Consider the following 20032-nt stretch of genomic DNA (forward strand, 5'->3'; position numbering starts at 1 on the left):
GCAACTGTTCTGAATAGTGAACTAATTGCCAAAGAGGTTGTAGTGCATGAAAGTGATATTACCAAACTCTTACTTGCAATTTAAAAAAGACATGCGACATGCCTTTGTGGCTGCATTTTATGTGACTACTGGAGCAATAAATGTCTGCTGCTACCTCTCTAGATTTCGCCAATATATTTAGACTATCTTCTCTGGATTGACCTTTGCAACATTTCATAGATTGGCTGCTGCTTTGTTACAGCAGTAGATTTGCAGATAAGATGCAAGAAAGGTGCCATGATCCACAGATAAATATTTAGCCCCAATTAAAATATTGCTTTTATTGGTAATTTTAAAGCATTTTTGCTGTTAGAAATCCATTATTATTGACCAATAGCCTCTGATGATTTTTGTTTTTGTTTTATTCATTCTATGGGATGTGACTGCCGCTTGCAAGGCCAGCATTTATTGTCGAAACCTAATGCTCCTTTGGAAGGTGGTGGTGAGCCTTCTTGAATCACTGTTAGTCTGTATGATTTGTGTTCCCATAGTGCTGTTAGAAAGGGAGTTTCGGGATTTTGACCAAGCAATGATGATGTTTCCAAGTCAGTTATGACTTGGAGAGCTTGCAGGTGGTGGTGTACTCTTACATTTGCTGCCCTTATCCTCCTAGGTGGTAGAGGTTGCAAGTTTGGGAAATACTGTTGAAGAAACCGTGGCAAGTTACTGCAATGCATTTTGTATATGGCACACACTGCAGCCATATTATGCCAATAGTGGAGGGCGTGAATGTTTAAGGTGGTAGACGGGGTGCCAATAAAGGAGTTTGCTTTGTCCTGGATAATATCAAGGATCTTGAGTGTTGTTGTTGCTGAAGAGAATTCCATCATATTCCTGACTTTTGCCTTGTAGATGGTGGCAAGGCTTTGGGGAAATCATGAGTTGAGTCACTCGCTACAGAATGTCCAACCTCTGACCTGCTCTTATAATCTCAGTATGTGGCTCTTCCATTTAAGTTTCTGGTGAATGGTGACCACTTCCACAGAATGTTGATAGTTGGGGACTTAACAAGGATAATTCCATCAAATGTCTTTTGTTGGAGATTAGAACGTAACAAATTACAGCAGGAGTAGACCTTGCAGCCCCTCGAGCATGCACTGCTGTTCAACACAGTCACAGCTGATCTGCTTCACTCCACTTTTCTGCCCGATCCTATATCCTTTCTTTCCCTGAGATATCAAAAATCTTTCTATTCCCAACTTTGAATATACTCAACGATGTAGCATTCACAGTCCTCTGCAGTAAAGAATTCCAAAGATTCACACCTTTTGAATGAAGAAATTTCCCCTCATCTCAGTCCTCAAAGATCGACTCCTTACCCTGAGACTTGTAGCCCTGTGTTCCAGATGCCCCAGCCAGGGGAAATGGCCTCTCGGTGTCTACTTTTTCAGACCCTTTCAGAATCTTGTATGTTTCAATGAGATCATCTCATTCTTCAGAACTCCAACTTCAACAACACTCAAGAAGCTCAGCATCACCAGGACATAGAAGCCCACTTCATTGGCACCCTATCCACCATCTTAAACACTCATTCCCTCCACAACCGACACACAGTGGCAGCAGTGTTCACCATCTACAAGATTCAGTGCAACAACTCACCAAGGCTCCTTTGACAGCACCTTCCAAACCCACGGTCTCAACTAACATGAAGGACAAGGGCAGCAGATGCATGGGAACACCATGACCTTCAAGCTCCCCTACAAGCCATACACCATCCTGACTTGGAACTATATCACCGTTCCTTCACCATCACTGGGTCAAAATCCTGGAACTCCCTTCCTAAGAGCACCGTGGGTGTACCTACACCACATAGACTGCAGAGGTTCAAGAAGGTGGCTCGACACCATCTTCTCAAGGGCAATTAGGAATGGGCAACACTTGCTAGCCTAACTAGCAATGTCCAAATCCTGTGAAAGAATGGAAAAAAAGAACATAGGACTATTTCCCTTAGTTTCTCACAAAAAGGACAACACTTTCATCCCTGGAACCAATCTAGTGAACCTGCACTGTACTGCCTCCAAGCAAACACATCCTTCCTTGGATATGGAAACCAAAACTGCGCACAGTGCTCACCAAAGCCCTACTTGTAGCAGGACTTCTTATTCTTTGAATCCAATTCCCTTACAATAAAGGCCAACGTGCCATTTGCCTTCCTATTTACTTGGTTTCTGTGTTCCTTATAAGAGTGCACCCAAGTCTCTCTGAACATCAATATTTAAAAGTTTGGTACTTTTAAAAATTATTCTGATTTTCTCTTCTTACTACCAGAGTGAATAATCTCACACTTCCCCACATTATAGTCTATCTGCCACCTTGTTGCCCACTTAATTAACCTCTTTAAGTCTCTTTGCAGCTTCTTTGTGTCCTCCTCACAACTTATATTCCCACCTAGATTTGTATCATCAGCAAACTTGGATACATTACTATCAGTCTCTTTGTCTAAGTCATCAATATAATTTGTAAATAGCCAAGGCCCCAGCACAGATCCTTGTGCCACTCTGCTAGTTACAGCTTGCCAACTTGGAAATGTCCCATTATCTCTACTCTACTTATTGTCTATCCATGCTAATATATTACCCCAACTCCATGAGCCCTTATCATGCATATTAACCTTTTGTGTGTCACCTTAATGAATGCCTTGGACATCCAAGTATACTACCTCTACTGGCTACCCTTTATTTACCCTACTTATTACATCAACAATTGACTAGATGATCTTTGCCTTCCATTTGTGTGGCATGAATGTTACTTTCAGTTTAACAGCCCAAGCCCGTATGCTGTCCAGGCCTAGCTGCATGCTGGCATGGACTGCTTCATTAACTGAGGAATTGCAAATGGAACTGAACTGTGCAGTTATTAGTAAACAACCATTGCTCTGTGGAACTCCTGCAATGATGCCCTGGGGCTGAAGTGATTGACCTCCAACAACCACAACATCATCTTTTGTGCTAGGTATGACTCCAGCTAGTGCAGAATTTTCGCTGATTTCCGTTGACATCAACTTAGCTAGGGCTTCTTGATGCCACACTTGGTCAAACACTACCCTGATAACAAGGCACTTTTGCTATTTAGCTCTTTTCTCCATGTTTGGACCAATGCAGCAATACAGTCTGGAACCGAATTGTGCTAGTGGAACTCAAACTAGGCATTGGTGAACAGGTTATTGCTGATGCCACTGCCGATGACACGTTCCATTATTTTGCTGATGGAGTTATAATTGGCTGGATTGGATTTATCCTGATTTTTGTGGACAGGATACACTTGGGTAATTTTTCACATTGTCTGGTAGGTGCCAGTATGGCAGCTCCACTGAAACAGATTGACTAGGGGTGCAGCAAGTTCTGGTGTACAAACCTTCAGCCCTACAGCTGTAATGTTGTTGGGGCCCATAGCCTTTGCTAAATCTAGTGCACTCAGCTGTTCTTGACATCATGTGAAGTGTATCAAATTGACGACTGGCTTAAGCCAAGGTAGGAACCGCGGGAGGAGACAGAGATAGATCATCCACTCGGCACTTCTTGCTAAAGGTGATTGCAAATTCTTCAGTCTTGCCTTTTGTTCTGACATGTTTGGTTCCATCATCATTGAAGATGGGGATGTTCATGGAGCTGCCTCCTCCTGCTAGTGGTTTAATTGCACACTGCCACTCATGACTGGATGTGGCAGGACTGCAGAGTTTTGATCTGATCCATTGGTTGTAGGATCCTTAGCTCTGTCTATAGCATGCTGCTTCTGCCTTTTAGCGTGCATATATGTATGCTGTAGCTTCACCAGATTTGCAGCTGTTGGGGCAATGTCTGCAATAGTTTGATGATATTGGTGTGCTACCATGTGGTGATTATGTAAAATAAGCCCAGTTTAGCAGAACACATTTCTAATATGTTAGCTTTTAATTTTAAAATCTGTGGATGGAATGAATTATTGTGTTTGCCTTTTGAATATGCTGATTGGTTCTGCTTTTTATTCATTTTTTAATTAGCTTACAAACTGGAAAGTAATGACCAATAATCTGTCATGTGGTATGGCTGCACAGTGTATGTGTTTGTTTATTTGAATGCCTGTAAGCACCCTAAATGTATGGTTTTGGCATCACTGCACAATAAATGAAGATCATTACTTCGGCAGATTTTAAATTGTAGTCTAAGTAGATCAATTTAGATTTTATAGCAGATCAACATTGTTTGAAAGGCAGAATCTAAATGGAGCTTAGATTCACTTTAAAAACCCTCTTGCTGTTTAACTTGATATATGATATAGAGTCTAGATACATTTCTTCATTGTTTTTACATAAAAAATTCAATCTTATCCTCTCTGCTTATGGCACTCTTCATCAATTATTCCTTGAAAGAATACTGAATGTTGATCCGCGAAACACAGCAGGTATTTCACAGTTTGAAGAAATTCAGTAGAACATTTGGGTTGAGCACCCACGTTTTCTTTATCTTTCTCTTCCTTTCCCGCCCCCTCCGACACCCACCCACCCACCCCCCCCACCCCCCCAGCCCCCCGAAAAAAAATATGGTAATTGAGACACAGTAGCACCTTCTCTATTAATGATGGCTTTTACCCTTTATGAAAAGGCCATAACTGATTCAATTGTGGTGGAAAGAATGATTGAGTGTATTTCCATAGCAAGCAAAGGATGGTAGGATTGTAAAATCTTTAGATTTCCCGATACAGATTTGCTAACTAGACTGAAAAGGGATTTAATGTGATTTTTTTTCTTGGTTTCTGAGCAACATTTATTGCCCATCCCTAATTACCCTGAGAAGGTCATTGTTGCTGTCCTTGTACTAATGGTGCTACAGGATGATGCTAGATAGGATGTAAGAAATAATTGCAGATAGGAATGTGTTTGATCAATACTGGAATTTATTTAGTTGCTGTAGTTTTATTCCATGCATGGTTCATTTAATTTCATCTGGATCAGATCTATTTAAAGCTGCACAATACTTCACCAGCTGGTAGTAATGGAAATTGGTGATGTGAGGTGGTTATGTTTCGAAGTGATGCATTTCACATATGCATTATCTATTAACAAGACTTTTGGCATGCAACTGTTATTTAAGTCTTTCAGGACCAATTCTTTAAGGAGGATGCAATCTCTTTAATGCAATTGATGATTGATTTAAATTTGGTTATCTTAGAAAATGGTTTACCATTTCGGGCCAGACAGGTTTGTCAGTTAGAGGCTATCATGATTCATTCCCTTAAGTGTAATTTTCCCTGAAGATCTTGGAATCTACTTTCCAAGTTTCTACTTCAGGGCTATTTCAACCTTTCTGTAAAAAAATGGTCACTATGTGAGTATGTCTGTCCAGCTAATTTGGTTAAAGCTGGCAGTTTAAGATAAATTCTGCTGCACTCTAGTTTCCATGCCCAAGGCCAATTCAAGTTTGTTCATTAATATACTTGCACAGCAAACAAGTCTTAGTAAGGACTATCTTACAGCACTTCACAATAGGCGTGCACTGTCAGAGGTGAGTTTCGTAATTTGAGATAATGAGTCGCCTGCCTGTGTTCTTGAGCCTTGGTTCACAGTTCACGAAAGCTTAGACCTTCCCTTAATATTGTACCAGAACCCTTAAGAAAACTTTCTTTTTGAAGAATGGGAATTACACATAATCTCCACCTTTTTTCCATCTCATTTGTCAGATAAGAAGGAAGCTTCTAAAATATATTCTAGTTAGTGGATATCAGAAATACATGGTTCGGTCTAAATTGAAAAGAATTTTAACTTCCCTTCTCTTCCCACTTGTCATGCCCCAACCCCCAAAGTAGGACACTGAAGAAATGTGAAAATGGCTGATGGACTCAAATTTGTGGCTAGTCCGAGGTAAAATTGTGCTCATTTGAGCAGCTGCACTTCAGTCATGCTTAGAGTCTTATTTAGAAAAAAAACAAGAAAGACTTTCATTACTTAGTGGCTTTCATGACCTCAGGATGTCCCAAAGTGCTGCTCAGCTAATGAAATACTTTTAAAGTGTAGTCATTGTTGTAATGTAGGACACAAATTTAAGGTGATTGGCAAAAGAATTAGAGGAAACCCTGCAAATGTGCAACTTCTTTTTGAGAGATGTTAAACTGAGGTCTGTCTGCCTATTCGAATGAACCTAAAAGATCCCATTGGACCATTTGATGAAGAGCAAGGAGCTCTCTTGCTGTCCAAGCCAATGTTCATTGTTCAAGTTATACCAGTAAAACAGATGAACTGGTCATTTGTCCAATTTCTTTATTCTTTTTATTCCGTCATGGGGTGTGGGTGTTGCAGGCTAGGCCAGCATGTATTGCTAATCGCAAATTGCTCTTGGGAAGGTGGTGGTGAGCTGTTTGAGGGACCTTGCTGTATATTAATTTGTCACTTGACCTACAAAACAGCAGTCACTGTATTTCAGAAGTAATTCATAGGATGTATGTATAGTTCATGTGGATTTTTGATACACATTTTATGAGGTGTCTCATGAAGGTTGTTAGAAAAAATTAGACATATGATACAACAGGAACTACAATGGCCTAAATGGAAAATTGCCAGAAAACCAAAGATTCTTATAAATAAGTAGTACTTGGACTGTAGAAAGGTTTGAAGTGGTTTACCCAGGGCCAGTGCGCTGGGTCCACTTTTGTCCTCTGTATAGAATTTGGACTTGGATACAGTGTATGCAACTTGAAATTTGCCATTGATAGAAAAGTAGGTAGTTTGGCAAACTGGCACTGCCAGGTTCTCAAAATGGATAGATACTTGATAAATGTGAGATGATACCTTTTGGGAGGGAAAACAAGGACTGGAATTATAGACTTTAGTATGGGGTGACAATATGTCCTGGTTTTCCAGAGAGTACCCAGATGAGGTACTGTGACCCAGGCAAGCAATATCTCCCGATGATTCTCAGTTCACAAAATATGACCCCAGATGAATACCCTAACTATAAAAGGATGCATGGTTCAAATCAGGAATCATGTAGTCATGAGTTGCCCTGCAGGTGGTCAATGAAGTGTTGTGGGGCTATGTGGTTGGGCAGGTTCTGATTGTTGAGAGAGATGTTGATCTCTTGTTTTCAACTATTTTTTCAACTTTAATTTATGCAGAGATTGTGCTGTTTGGTGGCAGTTCACATGCTCTGCCATTCTCCCAAACCCCACCCCCCCAATAGTTAATGGTGCGCGGCTTCACTGAGAAATAAAATTGAAGAAACAGCCATGGAGCCAAAATATCTGAGTCACGGGCCACAGGTAACCGGACTAATGAACGGGGTGGCTGGGATTGGGCTGGGTAAATGTCCTCAGAAGCAGATCAAAATGGGCTCCTCGCCTTGGAAGGTGAGAGTGTTGTGGACTGTTTGCCCCCAGATTTGGTTTTAGAAATATGGTCATCCTAACTTCATGGAAAGACACTGAAGGATGAACAGAGACACCTAGAGGTTCAAGTTCATAATTTCCAGAGTATGGATGGATAAAGCCATAAACAAGTCAATAGGATTTTTGATTTTATAACTGGGATCATACAGTAAACAGTAATGAGTTAGTGATGTTTCATACAAAATGTTGGTCAGACTGCTGTTCAGGTGCAGTTTGGGTGCACTTTTATAGAAAGGATGTAAAAGCAGCAAGATGATGCCAGAGATGGAAAAATACAGTTATGAGCATGGACTTGAGATACTGGGCCTATTTACGTTGGAGCAGAGAAGCTAAGTGGCGATTTTAAAATTTATGAAAGCGATAGAGTAAATAAACTGGAATGCTTTCTCTGGTTAGAGAATCTGTGAAAAGGAATTATTAATTTAAAATAATGACTAAGATTGAAGAGAGTGGTTTGGAAAAATTTATTTTCAGGCTGTGCAAAAAATGCTTTGCCACAGGGAGTGGTTGGGGCAGGGACTATTTATTGCATCACTTCATGAGAAAATTTGATAAATACTTGAAGCTGATGAAAATGCAAAGCTTTGAGAAGGCAGCAACGCAATGGGATTCATTTGGGTTTACTCTAGAGAAAAGCTAGCACTGACATGGTTATTTTGTTTTCTTCACCACAACAAGCCTGTCTAGCATCTTTGTCTGTTTGGTTTGCAGTGGAGTTTTAAAGGCTGCAAGTGTTCCAGTCACTGTTTTGGTAGTTTGTGTCACTTCAATGCTAAGCTTTTTTATCCTTATGTACTGTAATAGTTACTGTATTTTAATGGTATTAATTGTCATTGGAGAATAGCACCAATAGTAGAAATAAATTGATTATGATAGACTGGGCTGACCTGCTAATGAGTAAATCTACAGTCAAGCTCTGGGAAGTGTTCAAAGAAATAAATGGTACAATACTAAATATCTAGATACTTCATAATGACAAATACTCCATTTGTGTAGTGAAGCCACCATGGTCAACAAATGAGGTATTATATAGTATCAAGCAAAAGATGAGGCTTACATAAATGCAAGGAAGTACATTTACAGAGTTACTTAAAAATATAACAAAGGGGTAGAAAGAAAGTAATGAGGTGTAAAATGGGAATAGAAAAGGATGCAAGGATATCAAAGCTAATATTAAGAGAGGGGGAAGATGAAGCCATTAAAGACAAAGCAGGTGAGACTATTGTTACAAATGAGGGAGGGAGGAAAAACTGAAATCCTTTATTTTCTCACCATTGTCCATAAGCAGAGGTGTTTTAAGTTTTAAAATAGGTTGTGGTGTGTTCCCCCAAACCCTCTGTTTGTGAGGTCAATTTTTAAAGTGACGCGCAGCAAGCTCTCTTTAGGGTTAAATGAGAAGTATAGCTTATTCACGCATTCAAACTCAGGGAATGGCCGCACTTCATACACACAGGCATGCAAGTAATTAAGTACACAAGAAGATAGGAGTTTTTACAACTATGAATAATTTAAAAGAAAAAAAGCACCACAGATATGGGTATCATGTGATTCTCGAGTCCAGAAAGTCACAGTCCAGTGAGGCTTCCTTCATGGAGGAACTAGAGTTCAGGCAGAACAAAAACAGAAAATGCCGGAAAAACTAAGCAGGTCTAACAGCACCTGTGGAGAGAAAAACAGAGTTAATGCTTCGAGCCCGTATGACTCCTCTTCAGAGTTCAGGTGGTTTCAGTTCACTGAAGCAAGATTTACAGAATTCCTTTAAAGTTGATGGTGATGCAACGAGATGAGTTTGGTACACAGAGACTTGGTCTGCTTGGCAGGCAATGGTAGGAATCTTCCAAAGAAACATACTGTGAGGAGGCTTAGACATGATGCAGGCTGTTGGTCAGCCTGGAATCCTGTTTTGATGTTTGCAGTCTGGAGTTTAAACAGCAGACTGAGTTGTGAGTCTACAAATGTAATATTAAAACTTTCCAAAGGTTAGAAGCTTAGGTCATGTGTTGTTGCCCATTAATGAGTCAGTTGCAGGCAAACGAGTGGTTTCTATGCCTCTGGTCAAAATCCACTGTTCATCTTAAGAGCTGGATGGTGGCTTTTAAGTCTCTGCAGATATTATGAGTTTCGATGGCCCTCCATTTGTTGTAGGACCAGGCTGGGGAGACAGGTCATCTGCTGGTCCATGGTTTTGTTGATTGTAATGTGCCCTTACAATGGGGTGTGTAAGATTCCACAGGATGAGGGTTGAGCTTTTATCCTGTAACTGCTGTAGGAAATTTCCAAAAACTGTAGCCAACTTATGTATCATGTGACCTCTGGCAACTATCTTTTAGTTCCGCAAGGTCCACTTTTTAAATAAGCAAAAGGGTAAAGTTTGATTTAAACAATTTATGATCTATTTCATGTCTGAGGAACGTGACACTACAATGGACACTAAGGAAATGGCAGACTTGTTAAATGAATATTTTTTTAATCTGTTTTCACAGTGGAGGCAGAGAATAAAATACCATTTTAGGTAGGCAAAGAAAAGTAGCTGTTGATACAAAGATTGGGTGACACAGATTTAAGGTTTTGGGCAAGAGATGCGGGGAGTTATGAGGAGAACAGTTTTATGCAGCATGCGGTAATAACCTGGAACTTGCTGCTTATGAGGTTGCTGGAAATGGAGACAATTAGTGTTTTCAAAAGGAAATTGGATGGGCATTTGATGGAAATAAACTCATAGGGCGATGGAAATAAATTTGCAGGGTTAAGGTGATTGAGCAAGGGAAAGGGATTGACTGGAGTGTTCTGGCACAGACCCCATAGGCCAAATGGCCTCCACCTGTGCCATAATGACTCAAACTATATGCAGCGAATGTATGTATATGGACTTGACAAAGCACCAGACAGAAGGCTAGCTACTAGAGAGGATTCTGCTGCTCTGTATTCCTTATTTATGCCAGATTTGAAAAATCACCTGGAGTACTGTGTGCAGTTTTGGTCCCCTTACCTCAGAAAGGATATTATTGCCATAGAGGGAGTGCGACGAAGGTTCACCAGACTTGTTCTGGGGATGGTGGGAATGTCTTATGAAGAGAGATTGGGAAAACTGGGTCTGTATTCTCCAGAGTTTTGAAGAATGAGAAGTGATCTCACTGAAACCTACGAAATACTTATAGGAATGGAATGGCAAATGCTGGTAAGATGTTTCCTCTGGCTGGGGAGTCTAGAACCAGGGGACACAGTTTCAAAATAAGGGGGAAGCCGCTTAGGACTGAGATGAGGAGAAATTTCTTTACTCAGAGGGTTGTGAATCTTTGGAATTCTCTGCCCCAGAGGGCCGTGGAAGCTCAGTCATTGAGTATGTTTAAGGTGGAGATTGTTAGACTTCTGATTAACATTAACATAAAGGGTTATGGGGATAGTGTGGGTAAAAGGCATTGAATTGTTCAATCAGCTATGATCGTATTGAATGGCGAAGCAGGCTCAATGGGCTGAATGGCCTTCTCCTGTTCCTATGTTCCCATAATGCTGTCCATATGGTTAAAAAGTGTAAAATAAAAACGGAAAATGCTGGAAAAGCTCAGCAGGTCTGACAGCATCTGTGGAGAGAGAAACCGAGTTGACGTTTCAAGCCTGTATGACCCTCCTTCAGAGCTAAAGAGAAGTAGAAATGTGATGAAATTTATACTGTTTAAAGGTGGAGCAGGTGAAGATGGATAGAAGGCCAGCGATAGGTCGGGGCAAAAGAGAGATTGACAAAAATGTCATGGACAAAGGGGAGTGTTAATGGTAGTTGTAAGGGCTAAAGGAGGTGCTGATAATGGCATAAAGGTAAGAAAGCAGAATGTGATAATAGCAAAACAAGGGTAAGCACTCTGAAAAGAACAACATGAACAAGTAATAGATGGTCCTTGGCGGGGTGGGGGGAGGGGGTGGGAAAAAAAGGATCAAAAATGGGTTAAAAAGGGGATAAAACAATGAATGGATGAATAAAAATAAATAAAAAATAAGTGGATAAAAATAAAAATGAATTTTGAAACGGGGGATAAAAAAGGGGTGAAGATGGAGGAGAGAGAAATCATGGTCTGAAGCTGCTGATCTCGATGTTAAGTCCGGAAGGCTGTAAAGTGTCTAATTGGAAGATGAGGTCATGAGAGCAGGATGGTGTGTTGAAATTGCAAACAACAAGATCTGGGTCATGCTTGCGGACAGACCTAAGGTGTTCCACAAATCGGCTACCCAGTCTGCGTTTGGTCTCCCCAATGTAGAAGAGACTGCATTGGGAACAGCGAATGCAGTAGACCAAATTGAAGGAGTTGCAAGTGAAGCACTGCTTCACGTAAAAGGAGTGTTTGGGCACTTGGATGGTGAAGAGGGAGGAGGTAAAGGGGCATGTGTTGGACCTTCTGCGATTGCATGGGAAGGTGCCGTACGAAGGGGATGAGGTGTTGGGGGTGATGGAGGAGTGGACCAGGGTGTCCCGGAGGGAATGGTCCCTACAGAATGCTGATGGTGGGTGGGGGGGGTGTTTGGTGGTGGCAGAGGATGATCCTTTGAATGCAGATAAGGAGGACCCTATCATGTTTCTGGGAGGGAGAGGAAGGTGTGAGGGCAGAGGCGCAGGAGATGGGTCAGACGTGGTTGAGGGCCCTGTCAACCACAGTGGGTGGGAAACCTCGGTTAAGGAAGAAGGAAGACGTGTCAGAAGTGCTGTTTTGGAAAGTGGCATCATTGGAACAGATGTCACAGAGGCGAAGGAAATGAGAAAATGGGATGGAGTCCTTGCAAGAAGCAGGGCATGAGGAGCTGCAGTCAAGGTAGCTGCGGGAGTTGGTGGGCTTGTGATGAATATTGATGGACAGTGTATCATCAGAAATGGAGACAGAGAGGTCAAGGAAGGGAAGGGAGGTGTCGGAGATGGGCCATTGTGAAGCCGATAGAGGGGTGGAAATTGGAAGCAAAATTGATAAATCTTTCTAGGTCCAGATGAGAGCATGGACCGAAACAGTCATCAATGTACCGAAAAATGAGTTGTGGGAGGGGGCCTGAGTAGGACTGGAACAAGAAATGTTCCATAAAGAGACAGGCATAACTGGGTCCCATGCGGGTACCCATAGCCACACCTTTTATTTGGGGGAAGTGAGCCAAGGTAAAGGATAAATTGTTCAGTGAGAGAACAAATTCAGCCAGGTGGATGAAAATGGTGGTGGATGGGGATTGTTCGGGCCTCTGTTCAAGGAAGAAGTGGAGAACACTCAGACCATCCTGGTGGGGGATGAAGGTGTAGAGAGATTGGACGTCCATGGTGAAGAGGAGGCGGTTAAGGCCAGGGAACTGGAAATTGTTGATATGACGTAGGGCATCAGAGGGATCACAGACGTAGGTGGGAAGAGACTGGACAAGGGGAGAGAGAATGGAGTCAAGATGGGAAGAAATGAGTTCCATGGGGCAGCAACAGGCTGACACGATCAGTCTACCGGGACAGTCCTGTTTGTGGATTTTGGGAAGGAGGTAGAAGCGAACTGTCCGGGGCTGGGAGACTGAGGTTGGAAGCTGTGGAGGGAAGATCTCCAGCGGAGTTGAGGTCAGTGACAGTCCTGGAAACAATTTCAGATTTCCAGCATCCGCAGTATTTTGCTGTTATCTTGGTTAAAAAGTGTGTTACGCTTCACAGCAACTTTGTTCAGGGTATTTTCAGTTGAGGAAGACTTCACCCAGTTCAGTGTGTCTGAATGCTATGAATTCAGTCAGAATGTTGTGCAGTCTCATTAAGGAAATATATAATTTCTCGGCTGTTTAACATAGATGTCCTAACTTGTTCTGTGTGTTCAGGTTCTGCTACTGTACCATTTAATTTTTTCCTTTGGAACATAATATGATACCTACAATGTCAAATTGTATTCTTGTCCTGTTACAAAAATAACAGTTGTTTCCGCATTAACTGTTGTACAAATCTGCACTAAACAAAATGTTTTCTCTGTGCTTCCTATGTGTAGATATTAGCCCTCTGGGAGAGACTGTTTTCTCCTCGTGGAGACACAATGGTGACAGCCTATTTGCAGTAAGGAACATGACTCATATGCGTTTGTGGTTCTGACTCATCAAAGACTTACTATTTTAGAAACAACAGCATTGTAATCCAACTGAGGCTGATGATGTACATTACCGGCCTGTATGCAAGTAACAATGGATTTTTCAGCTTAATGATAATTAATTATTTTTCAAAGGTAAAAGAGGACCATTATAGAAAGTAGACAACTGAGGGATTCTAACATTTTTAGGACCTTGAAACATGTTGGCATTTATCTAAGGAAAAATATATGTTCCACTGACTTTAATCTTGTACAAATTTCAATTTTCACTAGATAAATACGGTGGTTATCTTCAATGAGATTTGATGTCAATATTGTCCTAAAGTTTGCTTTGTTTGGTGGGGTGTTAAAATATTCACTGACGCATCATGACAATTAAGATGAGTTCATGTAGGGATTATTAATTTACAAAACTTAGCAAGGACAGTTTTTAACAGCCACTTTTCTGCTGTCTATTAACTGTGCATTTAATGCAATCAACAGACTCCGTGTTGCTATTGTAAGCATCAATCATGAAAGTGCTCAAATTTATGATTTGAATTTGATCTGGGAGAAGTCCCACTTTGTTTAAATTAGTTATTCCCATAAACCCATTGTGAGAGTACCTAGAATTATGTTGAATATAAGCAGATAATGAGGAAATGGGGTCACTGGACATCAGAAATCTTGCACAGGAAGTACTGAGCAACCTTTGAGATTATATTTTCCTCTCAAGTCTGCAAGAGGACAAGGCCATGACGTCTAGTGCATTTCCTTGATACTGCTGGAATCTAGTACTTGAGGTACATGCTAAGGACACTGTAGGACCCAATCATTTTGTATGTGGCAATATCTTAAAGCTGTAACCTTTTCATTGTCACCATATATAATGAAATACGTCAGTCCTTGTGCATTTCTTCTGAAGTGGTGTTTCAATATGGTACTAAGTGGTTTCCTGTTTATCAAGCATCCAGGATAGTATCTGATAGATTGTTAGTACTGAAGATATATGGTGCATTGTAATTTTCTTCATGTGGTTCCTGTATATTTAAACCAAAATTTTGAGTGCATTCCAAGGCTGTGCCCTTGCTAATGTATAATACAACCTTTCAAATATGTTGTTTTAAAAAGCAGTAAAATTAAGGGCAAGATTTTAATTCACTCAAAACCCATTCACTTAGTGTTAAAATTAGGCCCTAAATATTTGTATCTTTTTATTTTAATGGCACTGCACATTTTCATGCTTATTTTAATCCCTTCTTTACAAATCTGTTCCTTTCACATTTTTATTTTCATTCTTTAATTCCTTATTTATTCATTGCTTCCTTTCTACTGCTTTTCAACCATCTCTTCTCACCCTTCTACCCATTTTAGTAATGTTGATTGTATGTAGGACACAATATGTACAAATTACAAAGTTCTCTCTGAGGACATAGTGATTCTTGTTAGGACAAATTGTGAAGGCCAAGATTTTGGTGTAGCTTATTTTTAAAATAAAGCAAGTAATTAATTGAATGGGAGTTACCTAATGTTGTAGAAAATGACGCTTCATTTAAGATTGCTTCATAATTTTGTCAGAAATGAGAAGAGGACCATTTGGGTCAAAGGCAAGATTGAGGTTATTGATGGAGTTCAAATGTGTTGGGGCACCATTGTAACTTTTTAGGTTACCTAAACAAAATACATGATCATTGAATGCATAATTCTGCAGTACAATTGTAATTTTTATTTCTGCGTCTCCTTGGAAAGAGAAACAACTGCCCCCACAGACCAATTTTCAGTCTCTTATGCATGCTTTATGTCCCCTGAAAGTAGAGCATTTCACAACTGGTTCTGCACCCAAATACCTGATGCTACCTCAGTCTAATGATCCTGTAAGACCAAATTTGCAACGTGTAACATGATTAGCGGACAATAGAGTGGTCACATTTGTGGTTTGTGGTTTGAAGAGAAACAATAGTGAGCAGTGTTGATTGAAATTGACATTTGTTACATAATCGAGTAGCAAGGGTTCTTCCAAACTCTTTGGTTTCCCTAATTTGTTGTAGTGGGGCTTGCATAATTTTCATTTTTCACATTATTAGCTACTTGACAAGATTGCTTAACTTCAGTAGTTTTTATTTACCTGGAGGAATTACATCAAATGAGATTTAATGAAAATTTAGTATTTGGTTAGTGGCTATATAATAACAGCTTTTGAGGTTGTTGTTTAACAGAGTTGCACTATGGCTCCTTTGAGCTCTCTGGGGGAACGAAAAGAACTTCATGAGTGTTTTCCTTGTTTCAGGTGCAGGGAGAAATGAATGCACATGATATAATTAACAATAATTAACAGGTTTGTTCTTGAGATTTTGTTGGAAAGTGAGCAGACCTTTTAGCATTTATTTTGATTGTTGTCATTTTGTTTTTGGAATTGTATACATTTTGCAATAATTTACTGTTGATTAATAATCCAAGAATGAAAATGATGAACAGATTTATTGCTTCTAAATTTGTCATTTTTAACAAAGCTAATTAGATAGTAATTGACTTGTGAATATGGAAGTCATTTTGGTTGAGATGTAATAAAATACTGTTAATATCATGTATCTAAAATATTGTCAAGGTTAGGTTTGAATAGGGCTTTACATTTAAATAGGGAATGCAGGATATTCAAAAGAGGTCTCTTGTGATCCTTTGTTGATCTTAAATGATGAAGTTTTATCATTTTCTTACGTTACAAATTAGATCATATTCAACATAACAGTTACTTCAGTTCGTGTTGCCTTTGTGATGGGTGTGGAGGCTGTACTTCAATTACTATAGAAAGGTTTGAGTGCTCAAGGCCCTCCTGTACAACAAACTTCTTTAATTTATTCGTGTGTTGCATTTTGAAATCCACTAAGATTTTGTACAGGTTAACGCAACTGTTAATTCCAGCTTTGTAAGAATAGTGTAAACTATGCTTATTAATAACAATAGCAACCAAATATATTGAACCCCAAGCTAGAGCCAGCTAACAAAAATTTTGTTGCACGGAAATCGGTACCTTTTGAACAAGCCCATGATATAGTGTGTCATAGTTTGGATAGGTAACGCTAACAGTATTGCTGCATATTTTCTTAAAAGCTGTTTAGTTTTAAAGTGACTTTGCAAAGCACCTAACATTTCATTCACAATAATTTTGCATTGTTTTACTGGACAGTAATTTGATTCTGTGCTTTTAATGGACAGTAATTTGATTCTGTACATGATTTTTTTTGGACTAAGTAGTAGTTGTGGAGGAAGAAAACAATGTTTTTTTATAATGAACATAGGCGAGCATGCATTCCAACTAGGATGCTCGCAGTTATTTAATAACTTTAACGTAATGAAAGTGTTTCATAGGAGTGTCATCAAATAGAATTTGACAGAGCCTCATAAGGATAAGAGGTTGATTTTAAAGAGCGTCTTAAAAGAGGAGAGAGAAGTGAAGTGGATTAGGGAAGGAGTTCCAGAGCTTAGGGCCTTAGCAACTAAAGGCACAACCACCAGTGGTGGAATGATTCAAATAGGGGATGCGCAGGAGATCAGAATTGGAGGAGCACAAGTGCTGAAGGATTGTACAGCTTAGAGGATGTTACAAAGTTGTGGAGAGATGAGGTGATGGAGGGATTTGGAAATAAGGGAGATAAAGGGGAACCTGTGGATGTGGTGTGCTTAGATTTCTGGAAGGCATTTGTCAAGGTGCCACATCAAATGTTACTGCACAAAGTAAGGACTCATGGTGTGGGGGGGTGGTTGGGGTAAACATATTAGTGTGGATATAGGAAGAGGATTGGTTAGCTAACAGAAAACGAGAGTAGGCATAATGAGTCATTTTCAGGTTGGAAAGATGTAACGAGTGGAGTGCCACAGGGATCAGTGTGGGGCCTCACCTATTTACAATCTGTATCAATGATTTAGTTGAAGGGATAGAATCTATAGTTGCTAAATTTTCTGAAGATGCAAAGGCAAGTAGGAAAGTAAGTTGTGAAGAGGACATAAGGGGTCTGCAAAGGGATATAGATAGGTTAAGTGAATAGGCAAGAATTTCGCAGATGGACTATATTGTGGGAAAATGTGAACTTTTCTATTCTTCCTGCCAAAATAGACAAGCAGCATATTATCTAAATGGAGAGAGATTGCAGAACTCTTGAGGTACAGCGGGATCTGCATGTGTTTTTATTGTTTTGTGGAATGCGGGCATCGCTGGCTAGGCGATGTAGGTATACTCACAGTCCTGGTACATGAATCTCAAAAGGTTAGTTTGCAGGTACAACAAGTGATTAGCAAGGCAAATGGAATGCTGTAATTTATCGCAAGAGGAACGGAATATAAAAGTAAAGGTGTTTTGCTGTAATTCTGCAGGAATTCACTAAGCACTGCAGGAATTTGCCAAGGCTCCTTAGATGACACCTTACAAACCCTGGACCACTACCATCCAGAAGTACAAGGGCAGCAGATAGATGGGAACAGTGCCACTTGGAAGCTCCCCTCCAAGTCACTCACCATCCTGACTTGGAAACACATCGCCATTCCTTCACTGTCACTGGATCAAAATCCTGGAACTCCCTTCCTGACAGCACTGTGGGTGTACCTACACCACATGGACTGCAGCAGTTCAAGAAGGCAGCTCACCACCACCTTCTCAAGGGCAACTAGGGATGGGCAATAAATGCTGGCCCAGCCAGCGAAGCCCACATCCTGTGAATGAATAAAAAAAAAAGTTCTGCAGGGCATTTGTGAGATCAAAACTGAAGTACTGAGTTTTGGTCTCCTTATTTAAGAAAGGATATTACTGCATTAGAAGCAGTCCAGAGAAAAGGTTTACTTGACTCATTCCTGGGGTGAGGGGGTTATTTTCGAAGAAAGGTTTGACAAGTTGGGCCTGTATCCATTGGAGTTTAGAAGAATGAAAGGTGATCTTATTGAAATATAAGATCCTGAGGGGGCTTGACATAGTGGATGCTGAAATGATGTTTCCCCTTGTGGGAGAGACCAGAACCAGGGGGCACAGTTTGAAAATAAGGGATCATCCATTTAAGGCAGAGTTGAGGAGAATTATTTTCCCTGAGGGTCATGAGTCTGTGGAATTCTCTTCTCCAGAGAGTGGTAGAGGAAGGGTCAGTGAATATTTTTAAGGCAGAGGCAGATAAATTCTTGACTAACAAGAGAATCAAAGATTTTCAGGGGTAGGGGGGATAGTGGTGTCGAGGTCTCGGTCAGATCAGGAGGACCCATTCCCCAGACCCCACCCCCACCCTGCCTCCTAAGTCCACTGTTTAATGGTGGTGTTCTTGTCTCTGATCCCAGTGCGAATGGCTGAGGTTGCTGCCTCCATTGGGAGTTCATTCTTGTAGTATTTATAAATGACAGCCATTAGCATTCAGAGGAAAGTGGGACCTTGACAGGTGTGCGGACGATGTATAGGGAAAGAAGAAAGGCATAATGGATGGTACTGAGAAGAAAATTGTTGAATGGATGATAGTAAAGGGGGATTGAAAACAAAGTAAGGGGGAGATAAATAAATGCCTCCTGAGGGGACTGCTGTGGAGTGAATGAGAAACATTTGGTCATAAAAGGAAGGAGGAATGGAGCAGATTCTGGAAATTATACTTGATCTGAAAGGAAGAAGGGTGCCATTAACTGAGAGTGAGTGAGGTTGGAGAGTACAAACTTGGTGGATGTCAAGGGAGTCAGAATGCATTTTGAGCTAGTTTTGGGGTGAGTGGGAAAAGGAGTACCAGTTTAGCTGGGTAGAGAATAACAATTCTAAATATTATGGAGAAATAGAGAACTATTAGAAGTGCCCCACCAATTTTGCACTTTTTAACGTTTAGATTCTCCCTGTAGGCTTTCATGCTCTTTTTTCCTCCAATCCAAGTGGAAAAATTTTGTGTATACCTGTTTACAGAGCCCACATTTATTTGGCTTTTACATACCAGAATTACTCTGTTTTTGGGGCTGTAAGCTGTTGGTCAGCTTTTACCAGTTTTCTAAGTTAACATTTGAATAAAATACATTTTGATTTAAGAGATTTGTTCTTTGTTACAAAATATTTATTCCTAGGAGAAATAAGCAGGGTGCCCAGAGAAAAAAATTAGTTGGCATTATACTGCAACTTATAAATGCTTGTTGTGTAAATACTTGTGCATTTTATTGATGTTAAACCATCATCTCATTGATAAGAGAAATAATCTGGTCTTTTCCTTCTTTCAGAACCATTGTGCCATGGAAAGTCTTTAGACAGTGCCTTCATGAAGTTCATTCTATCAGCTCTGGTTTGGAAGCCATGGCCCTGAAGTCTACAATTGATTTGACGTGTAATGATTACATTTCAATCTTTGAATTTGATATCTTCACCAGGCTCTTTCAGGTGAGTTAATGAATAATAAAATAATTATCTGCGAACACAAATAATTATTGTACACTGTTGATGCTGGTCCAGAGTACCAGAAAAATATCGATGAGGAGATTGCCAAACTACAATGGCTCAATGGGGAAGGAGACCTCACCAAATTCCCAGATTTTAAATTTGAGGAACCGAAATTTGATGAAATCAGTATGTGATTAGGATCTTCAGA

General features: G+C 40.2%; 1 protein-coding gene across 4 annotated transcripts in view; it reads left to right on the plus strand.

Moving 5' to 3' along the window:
* cblb (Cbl proto-oncogene B, E3 ubiquitin protein ligase) overlaps positions 1 to 20032 on the plus strand; it is a 201889-nt gene that overhangs the window by 94053 nt on the left and 87804 nt on the right. For 3 of the 4 annotated variants that reach the window (XM_078560042.1, XM_078560043.1, XM_078560045.1), the window contains exon 3: positions 19668 to 19824. In XM_078560042.1, the coding sequence (XP_078416168.1) occupies positions 19668 to 19824 (157 nt within the window). Of the gene's footprint in view, positions 1 to 19667; positions 19829 to 20032 lie in introns of those variants that run through there. The other variant, XM_078560046.1, reaches the window with a different exon arrangement.

This window comes from Cetorhinus maximus, chromosome 16 (assembly GCF_964194155.1).
Source record: "Cetorhinus maximus chromosome 16, sCetMax3.hap1.1, whole genome shotgun sequence".
Taxonomy (NCBI): Eukaryota; Metazoa; Chordata; class Chondrichthyes; order Lamniformes; family Cetorhinidae; genus Cetorhinus; species Cetorhinus maximus.